The sequence below is a fragment of the Alosa pseudoharengus genome, unplaced genomic scaffold, assembly GCF_046254945.1.
Source record: "Alosa pseudoharengus isolate Yale_2024_CS ecotype anadromous, Long Island Sound unplaced genomic scaffold, YU_APseudo_1.1 YU_APseudo_1.1_scf_4, whole genome shotgun sequence".
NCBI lineage: Eukaryota > Metazoa > Chordata > Actinopteri > Clupeiformes > Clupeidae > Alosa > Alosa pseudoharengus.
Window position 1 is genome coordinate 13160813 of NW_027468774.1, and position 16496 is coordinate 13177308.

Here is a 16496-nt window from a genome sequence, read left to right on the forward strand (position 1 = left end):
GCAGTGACTTCAGTAAGACTCCCAGGATTTCAGTATGGACTATATATGGAAATTAGTGTCAGACTGCAAAAGTCCTATAGACTAAGGAGGGCCCTAAGTTATTGCAGGTCACAAGGATGTGCAGATATACCGTTGTGAGTAAATTTTTTTGGGTTTAACAATGATGCGCTTTCTTTTGTCCTCCTTTCCTGTCTCTACACAGGACTTTGTCTCCGCCCTCTTGTTCCTCCTGACGGCCTGATCCCAGTCATCTGAACAAAGTAAGGTTGACCAAAACAATTTGTGAAAATTTTCAGCTAGAAATTGCACTCTAAAATTTGTTGCTTTTGTGTACATCACCACTTGTTATTGCCGCCCATTAACACACAGGGAAGGAAAATATTCTGACTGGCCTTTTTAGCCATGTCTTGGGGTCATGTAAAACTCTTTCCTTTGCTGCATGTCTTCTGAAATGGGAAAAACAAAACAAAATCTCACAACAGCATTGGTGTTTTGCAGAACTTGCATAGAATTTGTGACATGATTGACATAAAGGTTTTTAGCATGTACTTACATCTCCCTCTTTTTTAATCCAATTACTGGCCACAATGCCAACAGTCTAAATAATTATTGTGTCTGTATAAAAAATTGCAATGAATACACTGATGACAGACACAATGTATGTATCATGAACTGTACTGTTTAGCAGCTTTATCAACACAATTACATCCATTGCCTATACATTTCTTTTTACATCATAGATCATTCCCTTCAGTCCCTGTTGACCTCATTCTTGTCAGGTATGTATTCAGTGTCAGCCTTAAAAAGCCAATACAGAACAAAGATTGTTGTTATGGAAACGGTGGTGCTGTTGATAGAGGTTGCATGGGTGTGAACCCTTCTGAATTTTGGAATCTGTGTTCCATTTTAATAGTGAATCTTTGGTCTGAAGCTCCTTCCGCCAACAGACACAGGGCATCATCATGGTAGCACCCCGCTTTTGGATTTGCCCATAAACATGATCAGAGCATTTCCAATCGATTACATGCACCAGGCATGCTTGGGTGTAATGAAGAGGCTTCTCTTCATGTGGTGCAGAGGAGTGAAGGGCCTCAAGATGTCAGCAACCAAATAGAGGAGGTCAGCAGCAGGCTCACCAACCTCCATCCACACATCCCTTGCAGCTTCTCTCGCAGACCGGAGAGCTGGAGAGATGGAAGGCAACTGAATATAGGCAGTTTATGTTGTATACAGGAAAGATTGTGCTGAAAGGGGTCCTTAAAGATGATTTCGGCCACTTAATGACATTCAGTGTGGCGTTGAACATTCTTGTAAGTCCAGCATTGGTCGAGCAACACTGGAGATATGCTGCTGATCTCCTCAGATTTTTTGAGAGAGGCCGAGAACTTTATGGTAACCAATTTTACAACAAGTCTACAACATGCACTCAATGTTGCACATTGCGGAGGATGCTGTGACCTTCGCAGGATTGGACAATTGTAGCGCTTTTAAATTTGAGAATTGTCTGAAGAACATAAAGAGGATGGTAAGGAGGGGAAGATGCCCCCTGTCACAAGTGGTGAAAAGGCTTGAGGAATGTGCTGGACAGCCAGTGGAGTATGGTAGGCAGAGGTCCAATTCTTCTTTTATTTTGAATCGCCACGAATGCTGTGAGGTCATAGAGGAGAGGTATGGAAGCCAGCTGTGCCATGTTTTCCAGTACCCAGAACCACTTTTCAGTGTCTCTTGCGACTCATCATTAATTGGAGTACTAAAATTCAAGAGCAATGACACTGTTTTGAGGTGGATCCCAAAAGACAACCTTAAACAAAGTGCAATCAAGATTCCTTTAAAGGAATCTTCATGGCCATTCTGCATGACATTGCAGTATGTTGTCATTCGTGCTCTCATCAGTGTATTATCATTGCAATTTTTTATACAGACACAATCATTATTTACTGTATCAAATTAACTTTTCTGTTCTTGATTACAGAATGTATAGTGTGGAGTTTTTGGGAGAAAAGACTTGGTATTGTGGCCAGTAATTGGATAACAAGAGGGAGATCTGAGTCAAAATTGCACAAGACAGTATTAACATTAGCTTGGATTGAATTCTGATTAGCAGTCACTGTTTTAGCTACTCTCCACCTCAGCCTCTCCAAGGCCTTCATGCTCTGTACTGGTTGATCAATGCTTAACCCTACAATGTGGTTTGTTAGTACACATCACTTGAATCTGTGAAACGCATGAATTTTACTTCAAATGTTGTTTTTAATAGAAATAATTGTCAATGTGATTTATTTATGTGGTCCCTGTATATGCATTTAAAATAAATGCTTCATCAATTCAGTATCTGAATATATGTCATTGCTATATTTTCAACTGGGTCAGTTTGTGGAACTGAGAATTGTTATGTAGTTATGGATTAGTTGAGCACAAATATTTTCTGTGGGAATTGAGGTCATCCCTAGGTAGTGAATAAACAATACAAACCAGTGGGCTTTTTTTCTGGCTGGAAGATAGTTTGACTTAGAAAAAAATCAGTTTTTTATAGCATGTATAAGTAAGTAAGTAGTAAGTAAGTACTTACTTAGTAAGTACTTACTTATACTATACTTAAGATAGTTTGACTTAGAAAAAAATCTGTTTTTTATAACATGTTCGCCTATGGGTTTTGCTGTGCTGTCTGAAGGTGAGCCCTTTATTGTCACTAAAATGGAAATACAAATTCTACACTAGAAATTGTCATACATATCTAGCATAGCATTCAGACCTAATCTTTGTGCTGGACACGGAAAGCCTTTAATACTCTTATGGTGTAATTCAGTAGTTTGACGTATCACGGTAAGTAAATGACCACAACACTACGTCGCCACAACATTACCTGCGTTACCAAGTGGCAACGTAAGCAAAATTACCAACCCACTACGTTGCGGCAACGTAATTTGTTTACTTAATGGCAATTTCCTGTAGGCAACGTCATGGCAACGTCACTCACACTACCAAGAGGCAACGTTAGCAAAATTACCAAGCCACTATGTCAGCAGCAACGTAATTTGTTTACTTAATGGCAACTTTCTGTTGCCACAATGTTGCCAGAAAGTAATGTCGCAACGTTGCCAGCTGGGAGAGTGGAAATAACTTTAATGCATTCTAGTTATATTTCATGTACTTTATTTCATGTTGAGGTTTGCTTCCCAGCATGCATTGCAATTCATTTACCACATTTTAGGCTATAGTTTGTTTTGAATTTTGAAACAATATGGTTGGAACAATTTAGCTTAGGCTAGCCTAGGCCAACTCTGCTGATGTTTTGAACAATAGGCTACAATTATGGGATATGCCCATTAAAAAAAATCTTATTAGTTTATTAAGAAAAAAACACAGTAGATGTGAAAGTATGGCATCTAACCTGGTATAAAGGTCCATGACTACATAACTTCCTATGAATTCTAAAGGAGGACGTGATATACATGACTGGTCGAAGTGTGAACATTGTTCTGACAGTAAGTTTGAAAGATTGTGTAATTGCTGGGTAAATAATCATAGATGCTATCTCATGTTACGACAATCTCTCCTAGCAGCCTACATCCATCCATATCGAAGCATACACAAAGCCTACAGGATATAAAAACGGGTAGTCACATCTCATGTTTTTTTCTTTTTTTACCATCGCCGGAATATAAACGTCCTGCGCATTACGTTGCGGTGACAACTAGAAGTATACGTTCCATCAAAGTCTCGGGGACGTGCTTTAGACGTCCCAAAAAAATGTTTGCGAGACATAACGGGAACCCTTTGTCGAGGAGGGGACGTTCGGCGGGGACCTGTAGGGAACGTCGCCGGGACGTTATTTTGTTTGCTGGGAGGTGGTTCAGTTAGTAGGCCTATTGTGTAGGCTAATATAGGCTACTGTTGAAGTAGGTCTAATCTTTTTTTTTTTTAGCTAGGTGGTCCGTGAGTTTTTTTTTTATTGGTTAAGTGGTCTTTCGTCTGAAAAAGTTGGAGAAACACTGATCTAAATTGTTCAAACATAATGTATTTTTCATCACAGAAACTCGTATAGCTTATAGGCCTACAATTGAACACAGGAGCCTAGCCCTAGTTTTTTCACAAGCAAAAACGGCAACATAGGCTTACGGCTTACGGTTGATGACGTTCACAAAACATGCTGCTACATTGCTATGCTGATTTACTCGTTAATTTACTAATTTTTTATATTTAATTCTCACTATCCAACCTGTGACATCCCTTGACATCTTTCCAGGTCGGCTCACATCACTATTCCAGCTGACATTTCAGACGCACTATCTGCGTTTACACACGAATGGCTACTTACTTTCACTTTAGAATGGCGTGAATGACAGGAATGAGAACCGTGAACACAAGTCTCAAAACAGAAGCGATCGTTTTGTTTATTTTCTGAAGAGACACATATTTTCCCCTTGGGATCTACATTGTTGTTACTGTATCCAAAGGAAAAAAATAAGACCTTGTGAATGAAATGCAATACTTTTAAGGCCTTAATTTGACAATATTAAATATAAGACTTTTTCAATAGGCCTGTTTTTAAGACCCCACGGGTAGGACCTACCCTGAACTCTAATTCTACACCTAGTCAATAGGCTATTGATTGCCTACTTCTGTGCAATAAAGAAGTCTGCGCAAACATATGGTCTTGACATCTCCATATGAAAATTACCAAAATCTAACCTTATTTCTGACCACATAATCAGTTGCTCCACTAAATTGCTCCACTAAATCTAAATTCATGTTAATTTGGGAGAGTGCAACCTGATAAGCAGCTCATGCTAACTTGGGGAGGTGGCGAAAGCCTCAAGTTTTAAGGTCCTAGCTGGAGATACTGTAATAACTGCCAAGGAATCAATCAGTTACCTTGGATGTATGTTAGATTGCCACATATCTGGAGTAGGTCAGACCCAAAAAAATCACCAAGGTAAATTAAAGAGTCCGCTTTATGGCCAGAATATCAACGTTTTTGGATGAAAAAATAAAGCTAATTCTGGCAGGAGATTTAATACAGACTTATTTTGATTATGTGTGTGGCTCATGGTACAATGGTGTCACAGGAAACCTGAAACATAGGCTTCAGACTTCTCAAAATAAATAATAAGGCTTGTTTTAGACCTCCCTATAAGAACACATCTGGAATCTTCCCACTTTGAAAGGGTGGGATGGTTGAAAGTTGAGGATCGAGTGTCTCGGTTGCAGTTGGGTATGGTAGACCTACATAAAATTGTTTATGGGGATGTTCCCAAATATTTTAGAAATTATTTTAATAGAGTAAATGAAGTTCACAGGTATTCCACTAGGGGTAGTGCAACAGATTTTGTACCACCCAGAGACAAAACTAATCTGGGCGAACAGTCTTTTCTTTATGCTGGACCTTCCCTTTGAAACAAGTTACCTGGTACACTCAAGACACTCAGAAGCATATACAGTTTTGAACAGGGTTTGAAGGTTTGGCTTAGGTGCCAAACATAGTAACATAGTAAACATATTAATTATTTTATTGCTTTTGTTGTATAATACAGATGGATTTGTTTAATGTATGATGAATGATTGATGTGTGTTATGCTTGCCACTTGTCCCCCTGCCCTTAGGGATCACAATGGAAATAAGTCTTTGGGCTATTTTGTCATCCCTGACTACTTATGTATTTTAATGTATGACACAGAGTACTGTTTCATATTTTACATCTAAGTAATCAAAATAAAATCAATTAATCAATCAATCAGTTGGGTTTTTTGTTGTCACATTTGTCTCTACAGAGCTCCCATATTGTGCATATTTCACAACCGTCTCTTTGGTCTTTTCGCTGGCTCTGCCATGATAAACATCTAAAAAATTAAGCCATCACTCTGTTCTCATTGGTAGCCGACATGGCTAACGGTGCTTGACGGGGACGTGTGTATAGACCGCAACAGTCCCGCCCACAGCTGATTCCGGAAGTAAGAATACAATACAATTTCTCCATTGACAACTGGAGTATAAGCCATAAAATCGTAACCGTCCATGGTAGACTTAAAACCAGCTACGACATGACTTAACGATTGTACAGTACACGCTCTTATTAAGGCCAAAAGTTAATGGGGCATAAACCTTGTTTTGATAAAAAAAAAAAAGAAATTGTATTCACGATGTAACAGAAAATTACTACACTACCCAACATTCTAACGTGTAAAAGCTGGTAAAAGCAGAGCCTTTGATAGGTAGAGATCGCCGTTGCCATGGAAGTGTTTATGGCACTGTTCCTGTCGTCTCGTTACTCGCTGGAATCAAGATGGACACCGAGACTGTCCAATGTGTGGCCGTCCGATAAAAACTGTTTTCTCATCTGTTTTCTCATCAAGTTGAATTTACTCAATGGAAATGGTAGCAAGTTAGTAGTTATCTTCTTGTTAACATTAAAACAGAAGCATGTTAAACTATTGTTAGGCTGCAAATGTTCGAAATGTGTACATTTGAAAAGGCTCATGGGATAGTAGTTATTTCACTCAGAACTTAAAATATGTACGCAGTCTTGTACCTTTGCCTTTTTTTGGATTTTCTGTTTGGTTTTTTTACTCGAAATGATGATGTATGATTATGAGTCACGTTGTACCGATAGCTGGTTAGCCTAAGGCATGGTCTAAAACTCCATATACCGATTTTTCCAGACGTGGATTGGAGAAATTAATGGGAAACTTACTTCCGGAAAACTAAGCTCTCGGAGGAGGGGTGGGACTGTTGAGGTCTGTCCATAGAGAGCCGAAGTCACGCCCTTCTACTTCCGGTCCATGGGACCTATCTTTCGAAAAAATATGAACGGGAGTTAATGGAGAGATAATAATTATTTTTTGGTCCCGTTCAAATTGATTATTTCACATATGATGTGTGTGAATTTAAAAGATATTTTTTCACGTCAAGAAAGTATTGTTGTTCGATAGACTTTAAAAGTTATGTTGGTTTTGTGCGAATCCGCTCACTGGACTACATCTCTTGTCTTGAACGATGTACGTCACCAATGTACTGAAACGATACAACTAGCTGTTATGCTAGTTTACGGTTACATCTTGCTGCCTGCTATGTCACTTAACAGCAGTTTATGTACAGTCTATCGACGAACACAACTTACCTGATGTGTTTAACCCTATGACTCATGGTATTTTCATCGGCAAGGGTGGTCGACAATCTGGTGTGGCTGTGAATGGGCTAACGTCACTAGCGCGACTGATGGGTTTGTAGTCGTTGGAATTACGATCTTTCACAGTGTTGTAATTCAATAATTACGAAACAAACTGCAAATGTCTTTACATGAAAAATTTTCTTTAAAAATGACAAACATCATATGGAAAATTCAAGGCATAAGTCGATCGGGACCAGAAAATAATTTATCTTTCGCCATTGACTACCGTTCATAATTTTTCAAAAGATAGGTCCCATGGTGGCTAACGGAAGGGGCGTGACTTCGGCTCTCTATGGCCTGGATGCCAGCCGAACTTAGCCCCGCCCACAACATTTGAGGTCGGAAAGTTCGGTCTGGACTTGCTCCGTTGTGGAGCAACTATGCTCGAACTAGAGCTGTTTGGACCAATCAAATTGGGCTTTACGATGATGGACAGGTGAGCAACAGTGCCTCGTCTATCACGTCATCTGAGCATGCTTAAGTTGATTTTCACCCCGTTTACACGAGCATGTGTATTTTTATAAACGAAGACATTTCCCTACGTTTGAGCCTTTCATTTAGACGCAAACGGAGAATTCGCCCCCTTAAAACGGTTATCCAAAAAACTCCGGCCAAAGTGTTTTTTTGGGAAAACTCCGTTTATGCGTTTGGTTCTAAACTGTGGTAAACGGAGTTTTGGGCAGCCAACGTCACAGTATGCGACAGAAGTACACCAAATGTGCGACCAATGTTTACATTTACATGTTCTCACGTGTGACTTTTCAGGGTTCTGATTGGTTAATGTGAGCTTGAGTTTATCGTTAGACTGCCACTGTGGTTTGGCGTGCTCATGACAGCATGTATGTACACGGGTTCGTGTAAACACATTTTAAAAATAAACGGTCTCGTGTAAATGCAGTTTTATTTGCAAACGTAGATGGCCAGATATTCGTTTAGGAAAATACCCTGCTTCATGTAAACATAGTCTTTGTTTCCAACAAAAACACTGTGGATAGAAGCTATACAGATAGCTTTTACGACCCCTTATGGAAAAATGCATATTATTTCCATGAGGTTTTATCACTGAACACGATTATTTCTGAAAACTTTGGCCAAAGTTGATGGGAAAACTCTGGTTTCAGTTTCATCAAGGGAAAACAGCGTGTTTGCATTGTGACATTTTGTTCCCTCGTTTGTTTGAAATCTCTGATTGGCCACCTGTTTGCTCGAGGGGTTTGCGACACCCTTCTCCAGCTGTTTATAACATGTTTGTAGCATCGGTGTGAACAGAATTATTTTTAAAAATGAAGGAGGGGAAATCCATTTTTCCGAATAGCCTACCCTGCTGTGTATTTTGTTGTCTTAGATTTCGCTATCGGGTGTTGTAGAAAATATTGGGCCTCATTCACCAATATCTTCCTAGGAATTGTCTTAACTGTGTTCTTAAGAAGGTCCTACGAAAACTCTTAAGCAGATTCACAAAGGTGTTTTTAAATCTCAGAATCGCTCGCAGTTTCGTTCTTATCATGCTGAATCCCATTCCTTCTTAAGTTGACAGGGCGTGCCAATTTTTCTTCATTAGCATAAAAGGGCATGATACTGTAGGGCTGTGTGTACCCAAATTGAGACATCAGCTTTCATTTCTACCGTATATTATACACTACATAAGCAAGACAATTTGATTACCGTACATGACACATGCTATGAAGTAAAAGCACTGCAGGAAAATAGTGGAATTTATTTTATTAAAAGAATTATAATATTTTCGTTCAAAAATATCATAAATGATAAAATAGTTGTCATTTAAATTCTATTATATTTTACACCTGCAGATATGATGAAAATGCAATAAACATTTATTTTGCACAAACAAGTCAGTTCTCAAATGTGTGTAAGGGTTTTAAGGGTTTTAAGAACAAATTTCTTCATACGAACGATTGGTGAATGAGGCCCATTGACAGCACTAACTTTTACAAAAGACCAGAAAACCATGTTAAAGCATTTGTGGAGGAGAAGGATGGTTTATGTGTTCTTCCTACAGCTCACGGTAAGCTATTTCGTTGCTCTGATTGGTTAGGTCTATCCAAATGAATACAGAGGCATTCTCCCCCTGTATCGGTTGAAACACACCCCATAATTAGGTCCCAATGGAGCAATATCAGACTCATATTCTGAATAAAATCTAAAGTATGACAACTTTAGGCTAGTATGTCCAGAGAATTTTAAGCATTCCGTGTTTCTTGCTCGCTTCTCACGAGACTTCCTGATTCAGACTCTGGCTTCAGATCATTTGTCTTTTTGTCCATCCTCCCTCCCTTCCTTCCTCCTGTCCTAACCCCTCCTTCTAATTATTGTTGTGAAGGAAACAAGGAAGGAACGATAGGAGGATGGAGGAATGACGGAGAGACCATACACAGTAAAAGATGGACGAACAAACTGTCGTTTTCAGTGGGAGGGCACTGACACAAATAGAGTGTGGTAGTCACCCGGAAGCTTGTAGTTTTTAGCGTTAACGTTAGCATTTTAACGCTTTCTGGTTCGTAAGAAAAATTCTCTATGAGAAAATGAATAGATAATATGGTTCAAATAAGGTCTGAGCGAAGCAACGGCCGTCGAAAACCTTGCATTCAATTTGATGAGTTAAAATGTATTTACTATTTTGTCCCAAACTGTAGTTTTGTTTCGTAACAATGAAGATGTTGCTACCAAAATGCTACAGCAAAAATGTAGTGGACTACAGCGCGCTGCTTGCCTGGTGCAACCAGCAGGACGGTTGAGAGGTATCCATGGTTACCGATGACTCTTCACTCACTGCCCTTGACTTCTCATGTAACTTTGATTTATACTGTACAACCGATTGTGGCTGCCAAACCATTCTATAATCGACATGTTAACTTTATTTAACAGCGTGGTTGTTGTGGAAAAAGTTATCCTTGCTTGCTAAAGCTAACTGTAGTTAGCTACTGCTTGCCTTTTGACGCACATTAAGGAGACAGCGCAGGAGACAGTTTGTAGCCTAGTTAATGTTTTTCGCTGGTAGCAGAGGCATAGCAATAGTCATTTTTTAGCGATTTAGCATATAATAGATTAACCAAACGTGACAGTACAACGAATCCTTGCGATACTGAGTTGGAGGAGCTGGTTGCAATTTGGGGCTATGGCGTATACCGGAGCAAACTCTGTAGTGGTTGATCAATGAAAAAATACTGTCTCCACGGCTTATATGATGTGTTTTAATGCAGAAAAAGACCCTGGGGTCAATTTTAGCTGGAGTTACACTTTAATTAACTATTGGAGGGCCTCTTTTTTTATGATTCCCAAAACCCCATTAATTCACGCATAGGGATTTTTTCTTACGAACCGGAACATGCAAAAATGCTAATCGAATGCATACAAAATGACGGTAGTGTCTACCATACTCTATTGAACGTTTTTCAGTTGTCCTCCCATTGCACTGCGCAGACTCAAATTTAACTTTGTGACGTTAGGCATCGAACTGAATCTTCACACAATGGTTCACACAGAAATTCTTCTCGCACTTCTTTCACCTTTAAAGTCATCAAAGTTAAACATTAATTCATTTATTATTATTAACATCATCATTACAAGTGATATCAAGTCGTGTTCATGTTAAAACTACCAGACATGATCATCTTCAAACAGTCAATGGTAAAAAAAAAAAGTTATAATCTTCTTTTCACTTTCCAAACCTACTGTCAATCCATCGAAAACCTCTGAAATGTTTAAAGTTAGTGCTGTTTTTTTTTTATTAGGTTTACTTTTTTTTATTAGGTTTAGTTGCCTCTATGTAATGCTTTACCTTAAAATACAATGGACTTGTAGGCTACCGTAGGCTACATAGCTTTTCCATTGATTTTGCTCCTGAGTTTTCGTGCTGGCTGGACTGAGCTTCTTATCCAAACAATACGCTTATGTCCCTATGGTGCGACAGAAAGACGCAGGCATAATTATGTCAAAGTTAGCTTCCCTACAACCGGAATACAAAATATTCTTCTTACAGAAACCCAACATTACGTATGAGGTAGTTGAGCTGTTTTGCTGGGGGGGCAAGGTTGATGCAGGCTCTTTTCCGTAAAAGTCTAGTGGGGCTACATGCCCAGGTGTTTCGGTGTCCTGGGAATCTTTGACCAAAAATTCAGTTGATGACGGCAAAAAAAAAAAAACTTTGGACAATCCCTATATGACCGCTAGTGGCGGTCATAACTAATGTTCAGTGGAAATTGTCAGGGATGAATTTTCTGAAGTTGAGATTCCAGTTCAGTTCATTCTCACCATGTCTTCGTCAGTTTAATGAAGAATATCTGCCAAAGGTTTCTCCAGAAAATTATAATATTGTTCAACCAGTAAGACTGGAGGTCTGGGGAAGGTTTTACTATACAATTAGTAATTTCCACCTAAAAAAAACACAAAAAAAACAGATTGTCTTTCATGCTCATCAAGATCAATCATGTCCTACATTTTAATTAACTTCAACCACAAGTATGAAAAGAAGTGCTTTGTCTTAGATTGCCTAACACACTGGCAAATATTACAATAAACAAATCAAAATAACCACTATAAAATATAGACACAAGTCAGTGACACTGTCACAATTCACAGAGTTATTGGCATACTGCAACATATAGTGCATAAAGACTTAAATGGAGCAGATCACTGAGATCAGTTCAAGCAGTTCAAGTAATTCTAATATGCTCTACATCAGTGGTTCTCAAATGGGGGTATGCGTACCCCTGGGGGTACGTGAAGGCACTCCATGGGGTACGTGAGATTTTAAAATATACATACATTTAAAAAGGTAAAATCCATGCAAAAATACTTTTTTATACTTTTAACAATTATTTAATAAATATTCCAGGAAAATATAAGGTTATAAAATTAATTTTATATTTCAGTAGGCTATTCAATTTCATTATCCTAAAAACCCAGGATGATTCGACCCAACCTGTCACATGCCACCCGCCATCACTTTTCAATCACTGTCAAAACTCAAACGATGGAGTCGTGGTTGAAGCGTAGCGGTTAGGGGGTACTTGGCTGAAAAAATATTTCACAGGGGGTACATCACTGAAAAAAGGTTGAGAACCACTGCTCTACATGACCACAACTCACCCATCCACCTTGCTGGATCAACCACGGGGAAAGGCCCTTGTAAGCAAACACTCCCATGCTATCCACTATAGTGTAAATCATATCTGTGTGGCCTTGCCGCACACAGTCCACAGCCAAAGCACCTGCCAATGCATAAACAGCCACTACTTTCCCCCATGTCATTCCTGCAGAAAGAACACAGTCATGATGGGTTTTGCAGAATTTGAATAAAACAAAAAACCTTGCAATGTGGCTTAGTTATGGTTTAGCAAACATTTTAATGCAAAACAACCTCTAAAACATGTTTGAAATGGAAACAATTAAAAAACTTTAACAATAACTTTAACAATGTCAATTAATGTGCACACATACAACAAGAAAGCAGCACTACAAATGATAATGTAAACATTTAGTTATTTAAGGTTTAGCTTGTTGGGGCACCTAATACATTAACTTTAAACATTAAAGCTGAATTTTGACGAGATTTTTACAATGCCTATAAAAAGTATTCCCCCCCATTTGGATGTTTTCCCTTTTATTGCTTTTATAAATTCAATATTTGTCCATTTAATTTGAACGTTTTTACTATAGTTTACAAAATAAACTCTCTTAATGTCAAAGTGAAAGTAGATTTACACAAAGTAATGTTAATTAAAAATATATAATGTAAAATAAGTGGGTGCATAAATACACCCCCCCCCCCCTTAAAGAGAGTAAATCAACGCCGGTCCGGTGAAATGGAGATTGCCTGAGTGCAGTGAATTAAAGGATAATTCCGGTATTTAGCACTTTGAGTCCCTTTTCTGGTTTGTTTTGGATGAAATAGAGTGGTGGACACCGAAACTTTGACGATGGGTCCTGTCTCGACTTTCTGACTCGTTTTGAATCGCCTTTGACTGTTTCAGAGTGGCTGGCTATATGGGCATGCACAAACATGTCCTTAACACTACCCTTAACGTTTTCAAAACTGTGCAAAACTTTAGGGAATTTAAAATAGAAACCACCTGTGAATAACCAAGAATGTTTTAATGCAGATATAATTTGCAGGGATTGGACTGGTATGATTTATCCTAGCCGACTGCATCATACTGGCATTATTTAAAACATCACAGGGTGAAAGTGATAATTCATGAAGTCCTTTTCAGAAAATGTAAAAAAATATCGAGATATATATCGTATATCGTGAAATAGACTAAAAATATCGCAATATTATTTTTTAGCCATATCGCCCAGCCCTACCACAAACTGTCCCTTCAAGAAGAATACTGGTGGGGGAGGCTACTAAGGCACCTGTAACAACTCTGAAGGAGTTAAATCCTTCAGCAGCAGCTCTGACTATTGTACGAGTTCTTCACCAGTCAAAGCTCTACAGGTGACTGGCAAAACTCATATTAAATCTCTACTAAAGTTTGCCCTATAACATTTGGAAGACTCCAAGGCCAAATGGAAGAAGGTGCTTTGGTCTGATGAGACCAAAATTGAGCTTTTTGGACATCAGACTAGATGCTATGTTTGGTGGATGTCAAACACTGCACATCACCACAAACTCATCATCCCTAATTTGAAGCATGGTGGTGGTAGCATCATGCTGTGGGGATGCTTCTCGACAGCAGACCCTGGAAAGCTTGTAAAGGTAAAGGTAAAATAAATTCAGCAACATATATGGAAATCCTGGAGGATGATCTGATTCATTCTGTGAAAGAACTCCGACTTGGGAGAAGATTTACTTTCTTTGTTAGACAATGACACAAGCATACAGTGTAAACTGCACAGAAACTGTTTGAAGACAATATGAATGTTCTTGGAAAATATCCAAGGGGGGTGAATACTTTTTATAGGCACTGTATATTGTACGATTCTTGAAAATAAAATGACTTGGGAACTGGGCGGGAAAACAGGATGGTTTTCACTAAAATTAAATTGCAGGTCATTCAACACTGAGGTAAAAGAGACAAAAGTATTTCTGATCTTTTTCTGCAGAGAGAAAGCAAAACCAACCAATATCCATCACAGAAACACAGTTGTTGAGAGGAAGAGTAGTTGAAAATGACTGAATTAAAATAGGTCGGTCAAACTCAAAAAGACATATGGAAACAGTCTGAAAAAAGACATATACAGTAGAAACTGAAAATGTGTGCCACCTGTGCATTAAACAAAGTGACAGCTTTTGGTCCCCGGGGCAACCCCTACTCTACCCTAGTACACGCAGTACTGTGTAGCAAGCAAATTATGTACCGCTATGCGGCACATCTAGTTATTGTGTTTGATGTATTATTATATTACTGTATATGTATCCAGCGTGTTGGGGGTCCTGACCTGAAGAGTGTATTTCCATTCGTAATACAAAGATAATACAAACATTTAACACACACGCACACACACTTGATGCATTACCAGAGGACGATATCTCCATTGCAACAGTAAAAAATGCATCTGACACCATGCTTTCCACATCAACCAAAATGTTCAGCTGCTTTGCCACATCACGATAAATAAATGGACCCATGCTTTCCAATTCATCACCTAAGAAAAGAAATGAAAAACAGAAAAAGCAAACAAACAAATGCACAATAATCTTAGAACTTACTCACTTATCCAAGTGCTTTGCCTTTGTTGTATAGGTCTTGTTGCTGTTTTAACCCTTAAAGGTGTAGGTTTTTGAACATTCTAAGTTCCGCAACAATTGAAGGTTCTAAAATTCTATGTTGAATTCAATGAACCCAGATATTCTTTAGAACGTTCATTTCTCAACATTCCCATCACACCGGTGTGACGGTACTCCTTTAAGGGTTAAACACCTGACAGGACATTATTAGTGCATAATATTTCTTATGTTACATAATGTTTCTTACATTATGTTTCTTCTGTTTTCGTCCTTAACATTTAAAACAAAGTACACCAGTAGAGTCTATTGTCTAACCTAGACATACCTAATTTCAGGAGCACTGCGAAAACATCTTCAGGTGTTCCACTTGACTTTAGATGTTCATATTCCACAACTGGAAAGATCAACCCCTCTCGAGCGAGTCGTGAATAGATGTACTCTATACAAAGTTCCTTGGTTTGGAATACAAATGTTCGGGTTTGCTCAAAGGCTTCCAACTGCGTTGCAGACATATCCTAGTTGACGTCTGAAGGAAGAGGGTTATCACCAAATTCTTGACAGGTGCAGTCTTTAAAATTTAATTTCATTCCATTTTAACAAGTTAATTTCCAATACTTATTTAGAATAGATAGCAGGCTGTCCACAGATTCACATAAATCTTCGTAATGTAGAGAATTTCAGAGGCTATCAAGGTCTACTGCATCCAAGTCAGCTATTTTCTGTTTTAAGCTCGCTTGACGATGGAGTCACCACAATTTGTGGCCACCAGTTAAAAACAAAAGCTTCTTCATTAACTTTCTGGATATAGAGTATCCCTACTACATTCATCTTTCAGGATACCTAGTTTAGTGTAAATAGAGAGTATGTTAAGATATTTTGAAGATGAGTTGTCACGGAAGTTGCCTGATCTTCTGAATGAGGAGCTGACGGTCTGATGACCAATAGATGACATCAGAGAGATTGAGGTTGATCCTCGTTAAACTAATTAGTGCTTCTCTGTGTGAATGGTTATAGGCAGTGCTCGACAGAGGACAGCCTATAATCTGTTCTAAAAATAAATGGCTCAGCCAAAGTGACTAATGGGGCCATCAAATGCTGGAAAGAAAATCCGTCACAGATCTCAGTAGTTACATTTTGATAATTTTACCGGATTTGAATAAGTCACCACCACCAGCAATAATAATAATAATATTAATTATAACAATAATAACATTATTATTGTTATTATTTTTATTATCATCATCATACAAGATTTATTTACCTTTACATCTCATTGTATTAGAGAGTAAAATTCTTGGGTTTTGGCTTATCAATATTGCAGAAATAAATTATATTATTACAAGTGCCAATAGTTGTTTGTTTGCACAGAGCTCTACATTTGAGTGTATGCTTCAGTCAGATAAGCAACAGGCAGCCTGTTTGTTTTTACAATCAGTGTCCATATTGTCTATCAAAAGGTTAAAAATTAAGAGGCAGTGAATCTTTCATGAATAAGATGAAAGTTCCCAGTCTCCAGACTTGAATTGAATAGAAAACCTATGCAGAAATTTGAAGAAGCCCGCACATGGCATACAGCAAAGCAGATTTGCCAGGAAGAATCGGCTCAAAGTACACCTGAGAGGATAAAAAAGTTTC

The 16496-nt window shown here is 38.4% G+C and overlaps 1 protein-coding gene across 1 annotated transcript; it reads right to left on the minus strand.

Moving 5' to 3' along the window:
• Positions 1–11436: 11436 nt before the first annotated feature.
• LOC143102349 (bcl-2-related ovarian killer protein homolog B-like) lies at positions 11437–15373 on the minus strand. Its single transcript, XM_076265879.1, has 4 exons — positions 15187–15373; positions 14651–14779; positions 12278–12441; positions 11437–11562 (listed from the first exon to the last, which is right to left on the minus strand). The coding sequence occupies exons 1-4, from the start codon at positions 15371–15373 to the stop codon at positions 11437–11439; spliced, it is 606 nt and encodes a 201-aa protein (XP_076121994.1).
• Positions 15374–16496: the final 1123 nt, after the last annotated feature.

Excerpts from the sequence above, each read along its gene's own strand:
- LOC143102349 (XM_076265879.1), bottom strand. The coding sequence starts at position 15,373 with ATGTCTGCAACGCAGTTGGAAGCCTTTGAGCAAACCCGAACATTTGTA. Across the intron at positions 14,780-15,186 it reads CGCAGTGCTCCTGAAATTAG|GTGATGAATTGGAAAGCATG; the intron begins GTATGTCTAGGT and ends TTCTTTTCTTAG. Across the intron at positions 12,442-14,650 it reads AATGGAGATATCGTCCTCTG|GAATGACATGGGGGAAAGTA; the intron begins GTAATGCATCAA and ends TTCTTTCTGCAG.